This window comes from Melopsittacus undulatus, chromosome 4, assembly GCF_012275295.1.
Source record: "Melopsittacus undulatus isolate bMelUnd1 chromosome 4, bMelUnd1.mat.Z, whole genome shotgun sequence".
In the NCBI taxonomy this organism is placed as follows: Eukaryota; Metazoa; Chordata; class Aves; order Psittaciformes; family Psittaculidae; genus Melopsittacus; species Melopsittacus undulatus.
The window spans coordinates 107,342,648-107,365,829 of record NC_047530.1 but is presented as its reverse complement, the minus strand read 5'-3'; the positions used below and the strand labels follow the sequence as shown (position 1 = coordinate 107,365,829).

General features: G+C 42.9%; 1 protein-coding gene across 1 annotated transcript in view; it reads left to right on the top strand.

Moving 5' to 3' along the window:
- FGFR2 (fibroblast growth factor receptor 2) overlaps nucleotides 1-23,182 on the top strand; it is a 71,473-nt gene that overhangs the window by 2,309 nt on the left and 45,982 nt on the right. The window contains 4 exon segments of the mRNA XM_034061358.1: nucleotides 2,220-2,479; nucleotides 18,046-18,312; nucleotides 19,052-19,132; nucleotides 20,204-20,304. Coding sequence (XP_033917249.1) covers nucleotides 2,305-2,479; nucleotides 18,046-18,312; nucleotides 19,052-19,132; nucleotides 20,204-20,304 — 624 coding nt within the window. The 5' untranslated portion in view covers nucleotides 2,220-2,304.

Genomic DNA, 23,182 nt, shown 5'->3' with positions numbered 1-23,182 from the left:
CAGATGTTCAGCTGCAGAAGCAAGTATCTACAGGTGAGAAGATGCATGGTCAGGTAGCCTTGTGGCTACCTTCAGCATTTAGGGTGAGGATAGGAACCACAAACGTGCTTTTAGTGGTGTTTAATGTAGCTTAAAAATCTAAGCCAGCTGAAATATAGGTGGAATTAATGCTGTTGGGGTCTGGAATACAGGCTAGCAGTCTGGTATGTTTTCTTTTTGCAAAACTATGATTTTCTCATTTATATACATTGCCTTTAATTGGAATTTACAGGATGATTTATAGCAATTAAATCAGCATTACATCCAGCCTGTTCATTAGGGTTCCTACCCACTTTACAGCTGGATAAACTGAGCTACAGAGCCGTGGTTGTGGGTCTGTTGGTCTGGTGGTTGACTGGGGTGGCAGCATCCAGGAGGGCTTGAGCCGATCCCTTCCCAGATGCAGTCCAGTCCCAGAGACAGAGCTCTCTTCAGTTCTACACCTGCTCAGTGCTTATTTAAAGAAGAGCTGGGCAAGCTCTTTGCTGATGTTTATGCAGTGGTCTGGTGGTGTTTTCACTGGAGGTTTAATAGTAGTTGCTAGCTTGTGGTCTATGATGCTTGCATTATGCTTGAATCTCTAAAGGGACTGAGCTTTTTGCTGATACCAGCTGAGGAGGGAAAAGCTTGCCCTGAAGTACCAAGGATTCACCTGAAATAGTGTGTATTAATTATTTTCCCCAAGTGCCTTATTTATGTCATCTAAAATCTGTTCCTACTAATTCCAGATGTGACTGTATCTAGCAGCCAGATAAAAGATGCCTCGACAGCATTTCTGTCCTTAGCTCTGTGAACTTGGTTTGTACACAGCAGGTAGCAAAAGGCTAATAAAATCTGCAAACACTTTTTAATGGTTGGCCTTATAAAGGGAGGATATTTGGCTGTGTGTCTGTGTACTGTATGCTGAGGTACCATACCACATCCAAATGGTGAAAGGGTGAAAGCAGGAGGGAAAAAGAGGTTTTCTGTTACTTTTCCCCTTCAAGACAAGTGCTCTCGAGTCTTCAGTTGGGTTTGGTCACATCTAAGATGAATCATTGGCCAGGTTGTGTTATCCATTGACTGAGGTTTACCATCTTTTATTTTTGAAGTGGAAAATCAGGTCTAATTTTCTGGTTGAGCTGTTAAATCACCCTGTGAGGATGTTCTTCTGACCCTCACCTGTCTTCTTCCTGTGGTGGGAACAGGGTCCCATTAAGGGAGAAGTGGTTACTTTGGTACCACTTCCCTTTTCCATCAGCCCGTGCTTGGATTACCAGTTAACTCCATCCATTTAGATTAGTTTTACAGTGAATAAAATACTTATTTTTTTATCTTATCTGAAAAAATATAGATCAATAACCATTGCTGAGAGAGAAGAGAAATGCGTGCGCACACAATTTAGCATATATGAATGGAAAACAATGCTGGGGAGGTCTTTGGTTAAACTGCAGCCTGTACCATCCTTTATAAGGGTTTTAATTGCCTGTAATGACACATAGCTAACCAGTATCCCCACAAAGACTGGAGCCTTCCACTTGTACAGGACTTTCAGGCTTTAGAAGGACACTGAACTGAGTCAGAAGAAGGTCCATCCATAGGGGAGCTGGAAGTCAAATACAGTTGGAAGGAAGGTGAAATACAGTTGGAGCTGGAAGGTGAAATACAGTTTTCCAGATTATCCAAGTCTAAAGAAGTGTTTTTCAACTGGTTGTGCTTTTTCCTTGTGGAAAATTACTGAGTTCTTGCAGCTTCAGCTGGCTTGCAGAACTGCCTTGGTGAAGGAATGAAAACCAAGGCAAACTTACATAAACCTTCAAACAATAACACGAATATAATTTGTATAATTGTGGTAATTTTGTAGCATTACAGGTTATGTGCCTGCACATGTGTGCGCCTCTCGGTTTGCTTTAAAACCTGTATATTTTTCTGTCAGTAAAATAGCTCTCTAAATATGTGCTGAGAAGTGATTTTGTGAAAACAAGGAGGACTTGGTTACGCCTCAGGTGATGATGGAAGCTGCTAACAGAAAATGAAAAGTCACTCACTTTTCACATATTCTTGAAGCTGGAAAACTGTTTTTTCCCATCCTCCTCCTCCTTTCCCTCTCCCTACAGCTCTGCTCAGGGCTTTCTGAACCTTTTGGGTTTGTGCTTGAAGATGTTTTTGCTGACAGTGTTAAATCTCTCTTCTCCCCACAGCAGCAGCAGCCGTCGTTCCAAGGGAGGAGGTATTACCCTGGCCGAAGGCACTGCTTTCTCTCCATGCTTCTTTAGAGGTGTTCAGATGGGATTAAAGTCCACATGGAGATATGGAAATGGACCAGGAATTTACTCTAAAAAGATGGTCAGCTGGGATTCGGGTTGCCTTATGTGCCTGGTGGTGGTCACCATGGCTGGACTTTCCCTGGCTCGACCTTCGTTTAATTTAGTTGTTGAAGACACCACGCTGGAACCCGAAGGTAAATCACTCTACAGTCCTTGATTCTGCAAAATAAGTTAATTCTAAGTGCCTGGATGTCTGCAATACAAGTCAACGTCTTTATGTGCCTTGATAAATCTAGAGGCAAGTAACAGATTAGCCCTCAAGAGTTATGTTTTTTGTCTTATCCTGCTCACACTGTGTTCATGCAAGAGTTCGTTTGTTTAATCTTATGCAAGCGAGTGGTGTCAGTGATTTCACTTGGGACTGTCATCACGTTGTATAATCAAAGCGTACGGCTGAAAGTTTTCAGGAACGGGTCTGTAAGGAAACCAGGCTGTTGCACTTGCATACGTGTTACGTGTTGCTGTCTCAAGGAGTGGAATGGCTGTATAGCTGCATGTCTTTGTGATCGTCTTAACCTGAGGAGTTCAGAGAGGAATAAATGCCAAGAGCTTTTCAGTCACGGGGCCTGAATGTTCAGTTTTGCCTGGCACTCTGCAATGTGGTGTTGCGGCTTTATTAGTATTTGTGCTTTGAATGCATGTCCCTATTGCTGTTAATAGCCAAAACCAACCGGTACAGTGTCTGGATTGCAAGTTCTGGAAGTATAGATGTTGAGGTTTGTATAGCAAGGACTGCAGTTTATTGCTGGGAAAGACCTTTACGTTGAAAGGGGTGTTTTGATAATGCCTCCTACTTTGAGCTGGCACCTGCTGATATGTTCTTCTAGGTATATATCTCTTCCTCAAGCTTTGCAAAGTCCTTTTCTTCCCCAAGGAGCTAAGGAGGGGCTGCTTTTTTATTGTCATGAGCTGATTGCGTTTAAGGATGATTTTACTGGATTGTGTAGGATCCTTCCTGCTCTGAGCACCTTAGGGGGAAAGGGAGGCTTCCTTCATAAGGTTTCATCTGTCCTTTGGAGGAGTGATTACACTTCTAATAACTCAACTGTCAACCTAATATAATACTCCATAGAGCATTTGTGATCCAGCAAGCGTGCTGGAAAGAATTTGGCCTTTACACATTCTGCTACTCATGTCCACGGATACGGCTTTGTTTTTATTTAATACATTTTCATGCAAAACTTATTTGTTTCTATCCACTGCCTCTAAAAATAGACGTCACCAGCTAACACATATTTAGAATCTGTTCCAAGTACATTTTTATTGATGGCAGGGGATGAACTATTTAGAGACAAGGAACCCTCCTCCCTAGCAAGTGTTTCCTTAAAGAAGTTAACAGAGTATAGCAATATTGTCATCTGTCAGCCATAGAGATTGCTGATAGCAAAGATGTTTTATTTTCCTTTCGAAGGTAACTTGAGAATTAGGAAAATAAAGCCCAGCTCTCCTCACCACTCACTGTATGGTTTGTTAATTGCACATCTGGTGCCTTTTTGGCTTCTCAGAGGAATGACAAAAGCATGAATAATTCTGGTTGCAGACTCGCAGTTTGCAGTGAGGTTCCCTAGTTTTAGGGTTCAATCAGAAAGAATGGGATTGCAGGATTGGTGGAGTGTTTTACAGGGAGAAGAGGAATGTTTTCTGTATGATGCCTACTGATTTTTCAGCTCTTCAGGGGAAGAATAGCTTCTATTATTTTTAAAAAGCACAGTTTAAAACCATGTTTCTTCCACAGTAAATATCCAGGGGGTAGAATCTGGGTTTTATCAAAGAGTAAATTGTTAAAAAGGATTTAAAACTTCTTCCCTGGGCAGGAATGTTACCGACATGAAACAGTTTTAGACGTGAGAACCCGAATCGTTACCAGAAATGAGAAAAGGGAAAACCAAACCAAAGACCCAACACAAAAAATGCCTCAAAGTTAATGGTATAATAAGAGCTTTTATGCTGCAGAATACGGGGAGTTGTGTGGGATTTATATCTGAGATTGGGGAAATAAAACCTCCTTTATGTACTTCGTTAAACCCTATGTTTTTACGCAATCACCTTCTCTGGGTTCCATCACTGCCACCCACAAGCTTTCCAAACCCAAACCAAACAAAAAACCCTTCCAAAAACCTTTTCAAAACCCAAGCAGACTTATTTTTTAATTTAGTAAATGCCAAATGTTTTGGCAAGAGCTAATCTGGGGGGTCAGGTGCTCCAGTAATGCAGGTTTTCAGTAGGGCTGCTGAGTGTGCAGTCATGAGAGCTATGACATTTCATACCAGCTGAGAAGGTCGGCAGGGCCACGACCTTTGGTGACACATGTTGATCTGTTTTTTAGTCTTCCTTCATGGACATGCCCTAAATTTTGTCTCTTTTTTCTTTTTGATGAGGTGCTTTTCATTATTATTTATTATTTATTGCTTTAGTGACTCAATACTCACAGAGCTGTACGGAAGATTCAGAGGAATTGAGATTGTGGCTTTTGTTCCTTTGATTGCAATAGAGAATATGCTCTTGTCTCTTAGCTAAACTTAACTGTAGTGGTATTTACAGCCTTCAGAGTAGCTGGTTAAGCATGTACTGTTAGTACAAGCAGTATTTATCTAATAGGGTAATTAACTGCATGGATATGTGCAGGTTATGGGCAAGATGTCATGTGTCAAGGTTCTTTGCTTTTGGTTATCTGCAGTCAACCAATCTCTTTGGTGGCACGCTTCTTTCAGGTGCTTTTATAAAATGCTGGGTTCATTGAGCTCTGAATCTCATCTGTGCCCATTAGATATTACTGCAGTCATTTACTCAATATTTACTCTGAAAATGGTGTCTTGAGCCATTGTAAATTATGACATCAATGTTGATATCGTGGCTGCTCACCACTCAAACTGGATTCTGAGTGTTACTGGTTGTGGTGCTTTCTTCCCTAAGCTAAGATCAGAGGCTATTGAGCACTGTGAGAAGAAACAGGACCTGTAGGAGTTAGTTTGAGGGCTGTCAACTATCAAATTATATCTCACATCAAGTGTTTACATCAGTGTTTTTTATCCTAGGGAGTGTAAAGCCTTTCTGCTTTTAAATATTTGGAAATAAGCCTACCCCAGTGTGTACAAAGGAGCCATTCTCTTTCTGTGTACCCGGGCTATGAAGGCCTTTGATGATAGCCAACATTTCAAAAGGGCTCTGACCGCACACATAGGTTGAAGGGTTACTTTGTGAACTGAATAATTAGTTTAGACATATATTTGATAAATAGCAAGCTCTCCCTTGACCTTGCCTTACCCAAGCTGTGTGTTATCGTTCTGCTGGGTAGTTAATTTAGTCCCCTTCCCCATGTGCAATGCCTCGATGCTGTCCTTGGAGCACCCATTCGGAGCCCTCGCTTGGCGCGCAGTAGCAATGTGTTTCAGTTCTTTCAATTTAGGTCAAATTTCAAAGGACTAATTTAAGCTTTCCACGAGGGATAGCCTAATTCTGTGTCCTGAGAAAAACACAGCAGGTCAAAACAGCCTTAAATGTGTGTCTGGGAGGTTCCTTGGAGCAGCAAGTGAAGGAGAGAGACCTTTAAGGGGTGGTGTGTGTGCTTATGGTGGGCTATGAAGTGAGTAACCAGTTGTCATTTGGATTTTAACTTGGTCACAGCTATTTGCTGGCACAAAACAACACAAAAACATAAACACATTCAGTGCAGTATCCAAAGCAATACCTTAATTTTGGTAAATACATCGAATAGTGTGTGATCTATAATGTTACTTTTGGTGTCAATGTTGCATATAGGAGCAATATAACCTTAATTTTGATAACAATGTTGCATAATATGAGCACTATACCTTTGTTTTTTGTAAAACTGCTGCATAATATGGGCAATTTACCTTTGCTTTTGTAAAACTGAGGGCAGTGCTTAAAGGTTAGCATCACCTGTGGTCACAGTGGTTAGCTCAGTCCACTTGGACATCCTTTGTTAGCCACTGCAACATGCCTGGGTCAGGATATGGGGTCTTGTGAGGTTCTTCTAGGGCTCCCAGGCAGTGGGCAGGGCCGGGATACAGCAGATACCAGTGGTGGGATGTCCCCTCTCCTATGTGGAGTAGTGTGTTCCCCATTCTGGGTTGCCTTCATGGGTCCTCTCCATGCTGATGCCACACTGCTGTGAGGGACTCCACATGGTGGTCAACTTCCTCGGATGGTGGTGAAGCATCAGGATGTTCTTCCAATTTGGTTGGAGAAATAAAGCAAAAAGTTCACCCAGGGTTCCCTTATTATTGGTGTTTTGGGGTCTTTTTTACAAGAACAGAGGCTTTGATATCTGCAAGTTCTGAGTAACAGTTCAAACTGATTAGTTAAATCAGAGTTTAGGTTTTGGGTTTATTTAAGGCAATTATCACAGCCTATTATGGAGGAATGTGACATCCCCACAGCTTCGGGTGAGGGTTGGATGCCCTTTCGGGGATCTGGTTCAGTAAGTTATTTGGCCTGGTACAGGAATTGCTAGCTGAGATTCTTGGGAGCTGTACAGACAGCCAGATTAAATCAGTCTTAATGTGCCCATTCTGCATTGAAAATCCGCAGCCCTTTAGCAGGGGCATGGTCTTGAGCTGCAGACTAATTGGGCATGGGTAGGGTTGTTATTTACAGGCTGTGCTGGTGAGACACTGGGAGCTGGTAATGTGTCAGCATGGCAAGTATTTTGCAAAGTAGCACAAATAATTGCACATTTGGGACTTATCTGCTGTTTTTGCTTTCTTTTTAAACCACTTGCATAGATAAAACCCCAACCCAGTGACCAGCTCCAATGCATGTGTAGTTTTCTAACTTGAAAATAACTCTTCCTTGGCAGGGAACTTGCACCAAACTTCAGGCCATAGTAACATATTTTACAGGCAAGTTACAAGTTTTCAAGTTACCTTTGAAGCAGAATTCCCAGTGAAAATGCTGACATTTCCAGTTCTTCAGGGCTGTGTATTTGAGAGAGGAGGGACTATTGTGGTGTTTTAATAATAACCATAGCATAGCTCTTAATGAGCATATTTCTATGTGCAACTTCCCAGCTTCAGTAGAAATATCACTTGGCTTTGAATACATACAGTCAAAGCTTAGTATTTTCTTTGAGTGAATATTTACTTCAGGAACAGATGGGGATGCAAGAAAAGGATTTAACTTTCCCTTCTATCATTAAGAAATTCCTCATTGGAAGTGTCATATTTTTAAAGTGTTACATATTTTGTGAGTCCACAAGGTTGAAACTTTAGCAAAAGCAGAGACTTTCTTCGAAGCAGAACTCCTTAGCAATATAAATCCATGTTTTTAAAAGAACCATCACCTGCTTAGGCAAGTTACATCTTGTCTATTTGTAATAGTGCGCCTGGTTTCACTAGAAGAGAAAATGTATTACAGTGTGGTTTAAGAAGCACAAAATTCATGCTGAAAAAGACGTCAGGAACCCAAAGCATGTCTGAAATGATGGAGTCTGGAGTTTTGCACCAGTGTGGCTGAGGGTTTGGTTCCCTGGTTGAGGATTCTCCATCCATCAGTGGGTCAGGAGGGAGCATCTTCTGCAGTGTCAGTCAGGATGCACTGATTTGTGTTTGTGGTGGCTGTGGGAAACTGGGCAGTGCTTTAGCATGGAGCCTGCCAGGATAAAATGATTCGTACAGCAAACTGGGAACCAGTCTGAAATTGAGACCTTTGAATTTCAGCTCAGCACATTGCGCTGTGTGTCTGTAGTATGGTTTTAGGGGGGGGGGTGGAATTTGGCACAATGTGTCCCCAAAATCAGAGGTGCTGTCTTGCAGTACCAGGCACTAAAGTGTCTCTTAAGCTGGTTGAAAGAGAAGCTGCTTTGAATACAGGCAAATCTTAAATAAAGACCAGATTTGCAAGAGTGCAGCAGCCAACAGCTCCTGTTATAATTACGAAACGTGCGCTGGGAGCGCCGAGCTGTTTCTGGAAGTTTGGCTTTTTGGGTTTCAGTCGGAGCAGAGGACGTCACCGAAACTGTGTCTGCATTTACTCCTTGGCGATTGTGCCCCTCGATGTGGATGGTTGCAAAATGAGATATTTCAGTTTATAATTCATATCCCAATTATGTACATCTCCAGGTTATCCATTTCCACCTTAATTATTGTGTCTGCCTGTTTTTCTTAGCATGTTTTCCCTTTACTTTTAAAACAACAACACCTTTTTGGGGATTGGTTTTTTCTGGACCTACTTCTGAGTATCAGAGTAGTCAGCACCTGATATAGAGGTGTCTCACAGGCTTCACTTTCTGCTGGTTCAGGTCTTTCTGCTGCTTGTCACCACATAGATGTCATTATCCATATCAAGGAGAGGGACAGAAAGGCAAACTAAGCGCTAGCTGAATCCTACTGTGCCGCTTCCTTCTCTTGCCATGCTATTATTATTTTAATTGTATTTCCAAAATGACTGTAAGTGAAAGCATTTGGTGAACCTCAGCGACACTGAGCAGTTGAGATCTGACCTACTTTCCTTCCCTTCCTCACATGCCGTTGCAAGTTGTGTGTAATTATTGCTTTTCCTCCCCCGCAAAAGAGCTGGCTCATGGGGCTGGGACACAGACTGATGTGGAGCAACCCCGCACAGAGCCTTAAGTTGACAAGCCATGAGAACTGAGAGGAGGGGAGAATTCTCTTGTACCGACCTTGCATTTGTGAGGGTTTATTGGAAAGGGCAATGTGCTGGAAGGGAGAAAAAGGAGGGTGAGAAGCTGGTTGGGGAGGAGGAAACCCATATTTTGACTGTGTGTATATATATATATATCTATGTATGTATTTCCTTCTAGTTTTTCATGAGTTTCTATTTTGAAGGGAGTTTTGGGACGTGGTAGTTACCACCTCAGCCTTTCTCCCAGAGGATTTGTGGCTGTTTGAGCAGGGTTTGGAGTTGGCTACGGTAGCTGGGCATGCCTCAGCAGTCTGCACTGAGCAGGACAACTCTGTAGGAGGTTAAAATGGGGTTGGATGGGACAGAATATGATCCGAGCACCATGCTCAGCTGAGTTTTTAAGCTTTATAAGAAGTTGTGGTGTAGAAAAACTACATCAGATTCGTGATGCTCCTAAGGATGGGCTGTGTGGTAGGTTTGCTGCTGGCAGGACCTGCTTGCAGAGAAGGTGCTGCTGTGAGACTGGCTTTTGCAAGTTCATAAAGCGCCCTGCTCAGTGTCTCTGTGTTGCAATGTTTAATTTGTTTCAGGGAAAGTAATATGGTTTATAATGCTGAATGTCACCCAACAGTTCTTAAAAGTCATTTCAAAACCCCAGCTGGAATTCCGAGCAGTTCTTTAGCTTTGTTCTATTAAATATATTAAAGAATAATAATCCGGTTCAGATATTACAGCTCTGAAGTACCCAGATTTATCCAATACTGTTTGCTCACCAGGGTATTTCAGACACGCAGATTAACACGGAGGCTCCTTAAGAAACCTGCACCACTACTCAGTAATAGCCCTTCTAACAACTCAAAAGCATTTGAACCATCTTCCATCAGCATGGCAAAGTGCCCAGGAGCCACTGCTACAGCAAGGAGTTGATGGAGGTGTCTGCAAGTTAAAAATAACCCTTGCCATGTAAATGGTTGTGTCCCACCTGGAAGTGCAGATAGCCAGCCTGGCTTCTAACTTCAGGGCTTGTTCTGCTGCTCCTGCCTTGTCCCAAGGTACCACTGGTGATTATTCTCTGTGTTGGGCTGGAATTGAGTTAGCTCCTATACCTTTTGACTAAATATTGTGAAAGGGGAACGTGGCATGCCTCGAAACCAAAGTACTTGGAGAGTATCCTATGGTTTATGCGTGTTGTGGCAAACGCTTTCAAAAGTGCTGAGGGGCTGTTTTGGGGTATTGTTTCCAGTGGCTTTTTTTCTGATCCCACTTTAGGAAGAGAGGGGAAGATAAATTTCAGGGGAATAGGCAAGATGAGACTTCCAGATGAGCTGCTAAAATTAAGAGGATTTGTATAGTCAAGTAAAAATGGGACCGTGTACAAAAGAAACAACTGCTGACTTGCTTATAGGGAATCTGAATAAATGTTCTCTGCATCCAGAACTAACACTTGAACATGAAATTGGGCAATTTTTAACCTCATGGTTGTAATTTATGTCTTTTGCATGTTGAATTGCAATAGTCCCGAGCATGGCCTTCGGCAAACCTGGAAGAAGTAGGTTGTATTTTTGTGTTTGGATTTGTGTTATGTTCTCTTCTGTTTTTATGTTGCTCTTGAAATGCAAATAAAGAACCTGAAAAAAAGCTACAGATTGGAAAAGATGCAAGAAAATATTAAACCCAAGAAAAAGGCCTTTGCGACTAAACGCGCTCATACCTTTCCCCCAAGGCTGTGTATCTTATACAGAGCCTTTCCCAAGCAGAACTTAATGCTCAGTGGACAATGGGAGTTGCTTAAATTGCTCTGTCACTTAGTTATGTGCAGAACAGAGACAGGAAGGTTTGATGTGAGGCTGAAAGTAGAAATAATTAGAAAATGATCCTCGTCTTGGATTCTGCGTTTTAGGGAGAGAAGGTTAATTTTTTCCCAGCTTTTCATCCGAGGTTCTGGCGAAGCTGATACATTTCCCCTTTGCATTGTATAATAGATTACATGAGAAGCCTCTTCTGGAATGAGTTTGAAGAGTAGTTAATTATTTTTGAGATTGCATTACATGTGTGTGAGGTTTATATTGTACTCCCCAGTACACTGAGCACAGAGACTACCGCTCTGTTAATTTAGGCAGCTAGGGGAGCTTATGGCTTGAGCAAAAGTGGTCCGGATATGGTGCTTGCAACTAAAGATTCAAACCTGAAGGTGGCCAGTAGCTTCTCATCATATGATGACATAAAAAGCAGCACAATAGTTTTAGGGGGTTTATTGTATCTGCTCAAGGTTGTGGGTGTTTTCTCCCTCCTTGGTTACCAGGTCTTTGAGCAGAAGGCATACTGATGCTCTCCTCTTTCTTGTTCTGTCCCAAGTCTGGAGATAAATCCTATGGTGACTGTTGTATAAAAAGTCTTCATCCTGTAAGGAGCAGGCTGTGAAGAATGGGGACAAACAGGAAGAAATTGCAGGGCAGTTCCCAGCAGCAGGAGGTGGCCTTGCTGGTCTCTGCTGTTTACTTTGCACTTGGCATGCTCCGAGTCTTCCCTGGCTTAGCTTCCAAAAGCACAAAGCACACGGCCAAGCCCAGGAGCATGTGATACTTGGCATTTTTGACACATATTGCGTGGTTGTGCAGCCATAACTCAACAATCACAGCTATAAAGACAGGTAGGAGCAAGCAGGCTGCAAGCTGTAGGAATTTTTAATCTCTGTATGAAGCCTGGACAAGTACAATTTCTCCTTCTTTGAGAAGGAGTCTTCCTTTAACTACCGGGTGAGATGCATCAACCCAGATGCCTTTGCCATTAAAGCCACACTGCAGACATGGGGTGGGTACCCAACTCACCACATACCAGCCAACACACCAACGTAGCAGGGGACTTCCAAGGTTTGTTCCCACCACTCTCTTCAGCCGACTTCTTCCTTGTGTCTGTAACCAGGACTAAATGCTGCCTGGGGGTAGTTACCTCAAGGAGTTGCAGTTCTGTAATTGCTCATCTGCCAAAGAGCATTACACAAGGCAGATAGATGTAATCACATGGGATGACTTTTAGGTGCATATGCAGAGCTTTTTTCCTTGGCCAGGGGGTCCTGCAAGTGGTGAAACTCGTTGCCTGCTCACCAGAATTATTTATTTTTCTAAGTCTTTAAAGCTTACGAAAACAAGTTAGTGCAGTGTAACATTTTCCCTTACCCATGATGACATTGGCAAGTGTTTCAATTGGAGGAGATTCACTTCTTTTTAATGATCTTAGTATATGTAACACTCAATAGGAGTTGACATGATGTTGGAGGTCCACGCTTTAGCAGGTTGGTGTGGCTGGAAGCTTCATACTTTGTTCTGGAGTCTTGGGAATGTATGTGGCAACACTTTGTTTTGCAGATGTTTGCTTCCAGAGAAGGATTCTTCCTGTTCCTCTGGTTTTGTCTCTTGCACCCATCAGATGACTGGGCCTCTATAGAATAAGGATAACAGGGTTAAAAAAGATGCCAGGAAAAAAATATCTCAATTTATTTCATACAGTTTAGTGCTTAATGGTTTATGGAGTCACTGCTTTCAAATAGAGCAGCTTGGGAGCTTGTTTTAAGCCTTGTAAAGACTTAGAATCTGCCACATAATAGTGTTTGTAACTATCATGCATATCCCTTTGACGCTTTGTGTTTGATGAAGTTTATTATAAGGCTTAAATCTTTTTCATCACATCATTATATGGTAGAGGAGGGAGAATAATTCCTGCTCTTTGGAGTGATGCTCAGTGATGAGGGATTTTTATATATTTATATATATATATATATATATATATATATATATATATATATATTTTTTTAACTTGTGTGTGTTACAGTTCTAGAAGGAACTGTAGTGATTTGGAAAGGAAAGGTTTTTATCAGAACAGAGGCTTCCTGATTATGCCTGGCGGAGGCAGAGCTGGGCATAGCTGGCAGCTAGCTGACGGAAGCACAGCACAAATAAGCCAGCAGGAATCCAGTGACTTTGGAGAAGCAGATGGATGAATTGCCAATAATGTTTTGTCCCCCTTTGTATAAGGAGACATGCTTAGCCTTTGTGGCTTTGGTTTGCTGTTGGCTCATGGGTGATGGTCACCGTGGCCAAGAATGACTCCTTGCATTTTTAAACTACTAGCCATTTCTTTTGAGTTTATTATCCATCATCAGAAGTGGACATTGAGCTACTCCTAATGTTAACCTGCCAAATTAATTGAGGAAGAAGCCCACCAGTTTGTACCTGGGAGGTAGGAGAGAGGGTTGCAAGCCTGGCTGATGATACCTGGGCTTCCCAATCCTGCAGAGGCTACCTGCAGGGAGAGCATAAAGGCTTGTGTTTGACTCCCAAAGTCATGGTGCCCATGGCTATTCTGTTTCAGAATCCCCATTCCGTGTTGCTCATCCAGTGTGGTCTTTCTCGATTTTCCTCGGTGGCAGGAAAAACAGGAGACTAGGGTAGGAGAAGCAGGAGGAGTGGTAGTGGTTGGCAGCCAGGCATTCCCTGTGGGGGACATTCAGTTTTGCAATGAACCTCTTGGATTCCTGACAGGTCAGGTCTGTTGACCCTTCTGGGCACGCTATGGTGAGTGTTTAGTTATTTACTAAAGCCTTTTGAAGAGAAAGTGGCTTGATGGGGTCTGAGGCTTTTGTGGTTACGGAGAGTTGTGTGAGAATCTTTGCTGGGGTTAGCTATTAGCTGATTGTTTAATTATTTGGCTCTGTAACTAAGTAACTAAATGCCCTGAGCCTTGAGATAAGCAGCTCTTTGTTAACATTTTAATAAATGGAGACAAATAGTAATAACTTAAAACCTAAGGAAGTATAAATCTCTCGTTTCAGTGACTGAATCTTGAACAGAAACAAGATTTGGAATATAATTGCGTATCTCATAACAATCTGAAGTAGAGCATTCAGAATGTCCCCAGTCCTCTATTGTGGCCATGGCTTTTATACAAAGAGTATTTACTCCATTTGATGGCTGGATGGCATAAACCATGCTGTGAGACTGTATGAGCCAGCAAAGAAAACGTTCACATCTTGTTTATTTAAGAGCAGCTTGGTTTTCCACGGTGGTATTGTTCAACAACTCCACCTATAAAGTTAAACACATTACTGTGCATCGCTATTACAAATAAGGATGTAGCTGGGAGAGGACAATAGCAGAACCAATGTGGTCTCCCTTGTCCCCCAGTGTTTTGAGAACATCATCAGAAATTTTGCACATGCCTTTGTGGCTTGTTTGCTTTTTGATGGGGTGATAGGCAGGTGCTGTGCACATCAGGGAATGCACCTTTGCAGTAGGAACTATGCCACAATTATAGGATTTGCAGCCCTGGACAAGAGAAGCTCCTGAAGGGGAGACCTGAGAGCAGCTCCAGTGCCTAAAGGGGCTGCAGGAAACCTGGAGAGGGGCTTGGGACAAGGGCCTGTAGGGACAGGCCATGGGGAATGGCTTGAACCTGCCAGAACAGGGGAGACTGAGCTGAGCTCTTAGGCAGAAGCTGTTCCCTGTGAGGGTGCTGAGGCGCTGGCACAGGGTGCCCAGAGAAGCTGTGGCTGCCCCATCCCTGGCAGTGTTCAAGGCCAGGTTGGACACAGGGGCTTGGAGCAGCTGCTCCAGTGGAAGATGTCCCTGCCTGTGGCAGGGGTTGGAGCTGGATGAGCTTTAAGGTCCCTTCCAACCCCAATCATGCCAGCACTCTATGAATCTCATGCTGCCTTCCCACAGCTCTGTAGAACTCTCCCAGGGAGGGCTCCTTTACAGGCTTGTGGTGATGACTGAAGGATGCAGTTTCAAGGCAAAGCTTTGGAGAGGCTGGGGGAGCATGTGTTTGATACTAGGTCATCAAGCCTTGCTTTGTGCTGTAGGCTCTTCAGAGCTATCTGTTCCTTCTCCCATTTAGCTATTTTCACTAGGGGAAAACTTGGGATGCTGCTGCTGAGAGCACTGGAGGGTGGATGCAAATGAGAGCCAAGAAAAACTTGCAGCATTATTTCCCTGTTATGCGCAAAAGATGTGGATGTAAGGAAAAGAATCCTAATGTCAGCCTTAGGGAAGCCATAGACTTGATGCTACAGCTGCACATTCAAAACTTGTCCCCTGTTTTCTGACCAGTGTAAAAACACTTGTGCAGTGTCCTGGAATGAGAATTAACTTTGCACATAGGTTGTTTATGTGCTGCTGGGAGTGTTTTAACAGTTTAGACTGGTTGATTTTTGCATTGAAGCTGATGGGCGGACTCATGCCTCCGAATCCCACCTGTTCTCTGTTTGCTTTTGGGCACCATTTCAAACCCACACTGGAAAGAGTTTATAGGCAAACATTATAAAAAGTGACAGTCTTAAGTGCTGCTACATTCTACTTTGGCAACACAAAGGCTTACCTGAAATAACTCACTATTTCCAAACATGACTTCATTATTTCATGACAACACTTTGCTGTGTCTTCCCTAATACTCCAGAGAGAAAGAAATGGAGGATAATATTTACCAAATGCTAATACCTATTGGAAACTTCAGTATACTAGTAATTTTCTGTGGAAAAAGACATTTTTCTTTGCAATTTTGAACTAAATTACTGCTCTTGAGTTGGGATTTCCATTTGTTTGAAAGACTCATTGTACATTTGGGGATAGGAGTTTTGAAAGAGGTGGAAATCAAGGATGGGAGGTAGAAAATTACCTTCTAATTGTATATGAACAACAGATTTGCCCAGGAGGATGCAGCAACCTATGTGAGCATCCTGTGATTCCTGGCCCTCTTTGGCAAAAGCCTCTAATGCACTTAAAGGGGTGTTGAGTTATGTTCACCCATGGTGGGGTTTTACAAAGCTTAAACAAAGACATTTGCAGACTTCAGGGCATTGTTGGCACAGGGTAAACTCCTTTAAAGACATTTGCTTTGCAGGTAGAGCGTTACAAAGAGTCTTAAGAACTTCAAAGTAATTTAATTGGTTGGCTTCAGCTCCCTTCTTTCTTCCTTTTTGTTTTAATTTGACAGAGGAATCTTAATTTAAAGTAAAATCTCAAGCAGACTCAACTATACTCATTACTGGTACAAAATACATGTAGAAAGGAACCCATGCTCCTGGAAATGAGGTTCCTGACAGCACACTGTAGTACTCATTCAAGCACCTGCATTGCAGATCTGTGGCTTTGTGACTGTGTCAGCAAGACTGAAATAGTTTATAAGGAGTGTAAAGCTGTATTGGAGCTTGTCCTAGACTTTCAGATGGAATTTTGCATGCTTGAAAGTTTAGAGACCTTCTTATAAAACCTAAATCCAAGAATCTTTATGATCTCCATAATTGGTCCTGTTTAGATGGTTTTATGTACTTCTTCTGGTCACCATCTTGGTGTGATGCATATGTCAAATCTGTTTAAGAAAGCATGTTTTCCCTAGAGAAAAAGGAGAAGCTGCTTTTTTTTACAAGGGCACATCCCTGGATCTGTTTTCACTCAGTCAAACTCCCACTGAACTCCTTGAAATGACATAATTCCAGGATGAGTGGGAGAAGAAATCTGGCACATTCAAGCATGTCAGTTTAATCCAATATTTAAATGCATGAGTGTCCCATTGAGGTGGCCACTTCTGGTACTTATAGAATCACCGGCTATCTCAAGTTGGAAGGGACCCATAGGGATGATTGAGTCCAACTTCCCTGCTCCTTACAGGGCTACTCAAAACTGATCTACTGACAGCTTCAGCATTTCCAGGACTCATGTCCATAGGCTAGCTCAGGATGTGATGCTTGTTTTGGAATTCTCTGTTGGAAGCGTGATACAAGAGATGACCAACGCCATGCCCTAAGAACAGGGCACACAGCTTTCAGGGTTTCAGTGTTCTTAGACTCAAGGGTTTGCACTGAAGAGTCACCTACTTTAATACTCCCTCAGACTCCCAGACAAACAGAAAGTGGTGTGTATGTTTATATATGCACACAGTGGTGCCTGCATGGGAAGAAGGACGTGTGCTGGTGAGCCACTGTCTGTGCGATGTGACCCTTCTCAGGAGCAAACAGAAGATGGTTTCATGCTTCTTTCCTCTATTTACTGTTCCTTGGCGAGGCCCAGAGGATCGTGGGAGGGGGATGCTGTGGTTGTAGGGAGAAACCAGTTACAACAGCAATCCCTATATCTGGAGCATCCCGCTGCAGAGATGGTCCCGAGTGTCTGGGGATGTGGTTCCTTCCCTCCTGCTGAAAGCCAGCCTTGGAAAAAGGGGTGATAAAGTTCTAGTAATTATAGGCAGATGTAGTTTTCCAAGGATAGTGTTTTTTTTTGGAAAAAGACTGTGGTTTGACATTCTTCTTGTTATTCGGTTACAAAAGGGAACTGGTGGATGAGCCATTTTGTTCTGAACTTCTGTGTACACTGTGACATTGAAAGCTTTGCCTGTGTTCCTGGATTTCGGCTGTATTCTGTTCAAGAGAGGATGTGAAATAAGAAATGAAGCATGAATTAAAGGAGAAAGTTGCTGTCACTGGGAACAGAGCTGTAGAAGGCAAAAGTAGAGACTTTGGGAAGGCTACAGGGAATAATAAAGGGAATCATATATGCTGTGTATAGGAAATTATGTTTATTAGGTTAGTGGGGGGGCAGGGGGCTGGACATTCTTTTCTTCCAACACAGCTCTCTTTAGGTTGAAAAAGAAAACAAGAAACTTATAAATCAGATGGGGAAAGGTTAAGTTTTAATTTGAATCACAGACCCAAATGCTAAGAGACAAACCTGAATTTGCTTCTTGACCTCCTCCTCCCTCCTACCAATTCCTCAAAGCCCCAGGTTCAGCAGCACTCATCTCCCTAGAGTTGCTCACAGTGGCTAGTGACAAGGATTGCGCCTTTGTGTGGCACTCGGGACAAGGCACATGTCGAGGCACTGATGAAAAGGGAATGAGCTTTGTTTGTGGTTAACTTCTTGACAATGAAGCCTGTTCCATACCTGTGAGTGGTTCAGTTTTACAAGGCAGATTGCTGGGCTGATTTGGATGAAACCTTTTTGTTTAACATAACATGATTTCTGTGGATGAAAAGGGCCTTCACTGACTTGTGTTGGAAATTCTCTCCTTTCCTTTCTCTTCTTTTCCTCCTTTCCTCCCACCTTCGCAGAGCCGCCAACCAAATACCAAATCTCTCAGCCAGATGTATACTCGGCACTTCCAGGAGAGCCGCTTGAGTTGCGCTGTCAATTGAGAGACGCCGTCATGATCAGTTGGACTAAGGATGGGGTCCCTCTGGGGCCCGACAATAGGACAGTGATTATTGGGGAGTACTTACAAATTAAGGATGCTACACCCAGAGATTCGGGCCTCTATGCTTGCACTGCTGTTAGGACCCTAGACAGTGATACTCTGTACTTCATTGTAAATGTTACAGGTGAGTGAGTTAAACATAGGTTTTTTGCATGTAGATGCTGTAAAATGAGATATAAAGACACATTATGCTATAATGGGAAAATAGCCCACTTGGGCACAGCAAGTTGAGCTGCATTCTGCAGTTTATTTAGGTATTTTTATCCTTGTCCTGACCATGAGATAGACTCTGTATATACTCCTTTTATTTCACAGGATCTATAATGGGGGTGTTGGAACTAGATGATCTTTAAGGTGCTTTCCAACCCAAACCTTTCCACAAATCTATGATCAAAATGTGCTGAATAGCTCTCTGTTTTATGCCACTATGACACAATCAAATTATACAGAGTTATGATGATGATAATGCCAGTAGAATGAATACAAGGTTCCCCCCTCCCACCCCCCAGTCAGAAGAGGAAAAAGGGTGTCCTACCATCCTTTAAGGATAAATAATTCTGGAGACCCTTAGTTCTGTTCAACTGAATGTCTTTAAGAAACATAAGAATTAGAAGTAGAAAGAGATTTTTGGAGTCAGCAAGATCCCTATGGAAACTTTGCAGCATTTCAGGATTATTAGCTAGTTTTGTTAGAATTTTAGAAGAATAACACACATTTTGTGGCTGGATTTTCTTTGTCTCTGTAGCTTCTGCACAATGTAACATCTGTTCTCCTGATAGATAATCTTAAGATGTAGCATATTTATTTGTCTGTAAAAAACAAAAATAGGCTGGTTTAAAGACTTGATTATTTTTAATGTGCAGATGCTCTTTCCTCTGGGGACGATGAAGACGACAACGATGGGTCCGAGGACTTTGTGAATGACAGCAACCAGATGAGTAAGTAACAGCCAACTGCCAGAAGTCGCTAGCAAGATCCACGTGGAAAATAATGTCCCGTCTTTCGCACTCCTGCCTTCAGAGCTTCTTGATTGTTCACTGCATGGGCTGTCGAATAGCGGTTTCTTTGTCCTCCTCCGTTTTCTGTTTCACATAGTTTCATATCTTGGAAAGAAAAAGAAATAAACTAATATTCTCCTAAACTTTACTGGTCTGTACTTTCTGTCTCCTTTCTTGCTAGCATTACTGCGGTTTCCTTTCTTCCTGAACTGAAGTTCAGTCTTTGTCTGGTTTAGACTCTCGCAGATGAACTAACTTCCCCTGAACCTAAGCTGAAATGTAACAGAAGAACCAAAGATCCGGCTCACTTTGTTAAAAGGTGGTATGGAAACTTTAAAAATTAAGTTGTAATGAGGCAAATCCTTCAATCCTTAATCTCGGCAGAAATCTCCCCTGGGAGAATGAGTTTGGAGGACAATGAGGTTCTTTTGTCTGCAAACAACCTGAAGGTTTGTGGCATTGAAAGCAATCCAGCACTAAACCCACATTTTGTGTTACTTATGTGTGATGAAAATGGGCTAAAAGAGTCTTAAACCTATCTGAATGTTAAACTTCAGTCCCTTTGGAGAATTTGGGAAGCTATTAATAGGCTCTAATAGAACAGTTGCTAAGGAGAAAAAAAGGAAGGTAAAATTCATATTGGTTCCTTATGCCCCTATGTGCTGCTGCAAAATCCCCTCAGTGACTGGTAGCTTGCTATCGCTTGTGCTTTGTAAAGTCAATAGCATGCAGAACACAGAAATCCTTCATGGGAGATGTCAGCTAGTGACCAAAACACAGTAGCCAGGTAGTATGTTTGCCTCGTCAGCCTGATTAGTAACTGGCAGCTATACTGTATGCTTGAAGTATGATAAAGTACAAGCCTGGCTTGAGCTCCCCTCGTTAGTTCCTGTTGTATACTACTGCCCCTGGTCTGAAGCTGTGAAACATTAGATGCTATTTAAAATGATATAAGTTGTTAGCTGCCCGTTTGGCCCCTGCCATCTGTTAGTGTGATTAACCCCGTCTGATTCACAGGTGGCAGCTTGAAGTGGCCTGAGATTAGGCAGCTGGAGGCTGCTCTGACAAAGAATGCGGTGGCAAAGATAATTGGCGAGTTTGGGAAAGGGACACTGCTTGTAAAGAAGTTGTCTAAGCAAAACTCACCAGCCTAGGCAATGATAGTGTTCCCCTGGAAAGGACTCGTGGGTAGGAATTCCTTTAGGAGACATCCCTATGTCTGTTATCACTTTAGAGCTTTTTTGGTTGTTGGTCAGAAAAGGACTTGCAATGTTTTCGGTGTGTTAGCAAAGACAATTGTGCTTCTGATACTGTGATGATGCTTTGGAGATTCGTTGTGAGCACACATGCCTTTTGGAAGAGACAAAAATGAAAAGGACCTGATCTCAAGGCAGCTATGCTTTATAAGATGATTGTGCAACAGGGAGAAGTACCCAAGTGGTCATAGTCCATAGAGTTATAAAATGGTGTTGGAAGGGACCTTAGAGCTCATCCAGCCCCTTGCCATGGGCATGGACACCTTCCACTAGACCACACTGATGCAAGCCCCATCCAACCTGCCCTTGAACACTGGCGCAGCATCAACTTCTCTGGGCAGTGGTGTCTTGTGTAACACTAGTGACGGTCTTGTATTACGAGGTGTCATTGTAAGCTCCTGTTAATCAATCTTGGTTCAGGAGCTGGTGAAAGGCCACTGATGATTTCCGTCTGCTGGGGATGGGGGCATGTGCTTCCACAGGGGTCAGTCACACTTTCCCTGCTCAAATTGAAAGATGCCTCTAGAATGCGAGCACACAAACGTTTCAGGTGGCAGGAAGAGTGCAAGCTCTTGCAGTGCAGAAGGGGGGAAACATCAAGAAGACAGATTGCTCCCGACCAAAGCGTTGCACAAACAAATCCTCATGCGATTGCCTTTTACAAGGTGCCCACAAACTGCTGCGGCTTCTTGCAAGCTGCAGATGGGTGCAGGGAGCAGCACAGCCTTCCTCCTGATGTCTGAGAGCTCCATGGGAAGAAGCTGGAACCAGAAGAGTAAGCGTGGCACCACATCTCTGCAAGTAGTCTGCTTTCAATGAAAAGTTGCATCACAGTAACTCGGTTGGATTAAAGCAGCGTTGCTGAAAGAGGGTTGTGATTTGGCAAGATTGGAGCTGTATGAAAGTTAGGGGTGGGACTTGGTGTGGTTGCGTTTGCAAACCACTGAAGTTTGTGCATCTAGCATCTTCTAAGAGTTCCTTCCCATCAGTGCTCCTCTTCTTGACTTTATATTGCGTCCAGAAGGCCACATCTCATTTAAGACACTGTGTTGCAAGACAGATTGAAATGCAAATAAGGGGTTCAGGGGTAGCCAGAGGTTCCACCATGAACATGCCATGGGGCAGGCAATGTTGTGTAATGCTCAAATGCCCCTTGCCACATTCTCCTGCTTCCGTGAGGCAGAGCTTGGGGAAGTCCACGATCTTACAAGAGCCCCTGGTTGCTGCTCTGTAAGAGAAGAAGGCTTTAAGTGTTCCCTGAACCATGGTTTGAGCTTTGCAGATCTAAACCGATTTCACTGATAATTTGCATACAAATTACAGCTGCGATCATTAAGGATAAGCAATGGAAATTGCCCCGGTTATGCCTTTACTGATGGAAACAAAAGGCCATAGTCTTCAAAGGTTGTTGCTTTTTGATGAAACAATTCTGATAAAGTCCAGCTGTCCTGGCATGTTAATTATGATGTGATGAGGCAGGAAATGGCTGTAGTGCCTTCCACAGGAAACTGAACCTTGGCATTCTCATTCCTGCATATTTAAAGCAAACCTTTTTAGAGCTGTTTCATTACGAGGGTAAGTATTCCTTAAAGCTTTTTTTTCTTTGCCTCAGTTGCAGATATTGCTTTTTGGAGACCAAGGTTTTTCCAATGCAAGCAGAGGCTATTGAGGAGTTCTAGTGTCATTTTCAAGGCTGCCCAGAAAATACAACTGCCCTTGAAGGCAGTGGAGGCTATAAGTGGCTCGGTAGCTGTAAGGAGCAATTCGTTCTCATGAGAGAAGGGCACTCGTATGTACACATGTGCGTTTGACCATTGCCTGTGTGTATTTATAAGCAAAAGGCATGCATAGCAGATTCACTCTGCGTTTGGTGTCCTTTTAGCTTGACAGATATTTTAACTGTCTGAAAAAAGCACTGTGGTAGATTTGTTCCAGACTGCATCCTGAATAGCTTTTATTACTTCCAGCTTTTGTTGAAGGGATTAGTGCTGGTGGGGAAGGTGGCAGGATTGGTTCCACTGCAAAATAGTCCTCTCCTTTCCACCAAACTGGGTTTGTTGGCAACTCTGTTTCCCCCTTTGTTGCCCTAAAGAGGTGCCTTAGCTTAGTTGTGGAGGGCTATCTCCAAGCAACTTGATATGGGACTTGTTTTTGCAAAGCTAAGGGCTGCTCATCATCAGTTCCTAGTGGCAGCAGTGGAGGATAATACATTGTCGGTACTTGTTGCCTCATCTTGTTAAAAGGTAGCCCTAATTTAAGGGATTTCTATAATCTTAACTTGGTTCTGGCAAAGGCAACAGCTCATGATGTGGTCCACTGAGATCCACAAACAGTGATTTAATTCCGGAGACCCCTGGATAGCCCTGGAGATGCTGCTGTTCTGCCTTAAATTCTAGTCAGGCGACTGGAAGCTTTAGGACTTTTTTCCTTATCGCCCTTTAAACAATTTCTTCTGGCCAAGCAATGGTAAATTGGCACCAAGAACAAAAAGTATCTAAATGCAATCCACATGCTGTTCTTTTCATGCCTTGAAGACTCTCAGAAAGGATGAAACAAGGTTCAAAATTCATCAAATCCTGTAGAGTGGAAACCCACTCAAGGGAGCAGCAAAATAAGGATGTTGCCTAGAAGTGTGTGTTAATTAAAGGTCAAATACAACTGGACTTAAAAACCTTTGGAGGGGTTGGTGTGGTCATTTCAGGTGTGCTATTGCTGGTTGAGGAGCTTTAGTATCCCTTTG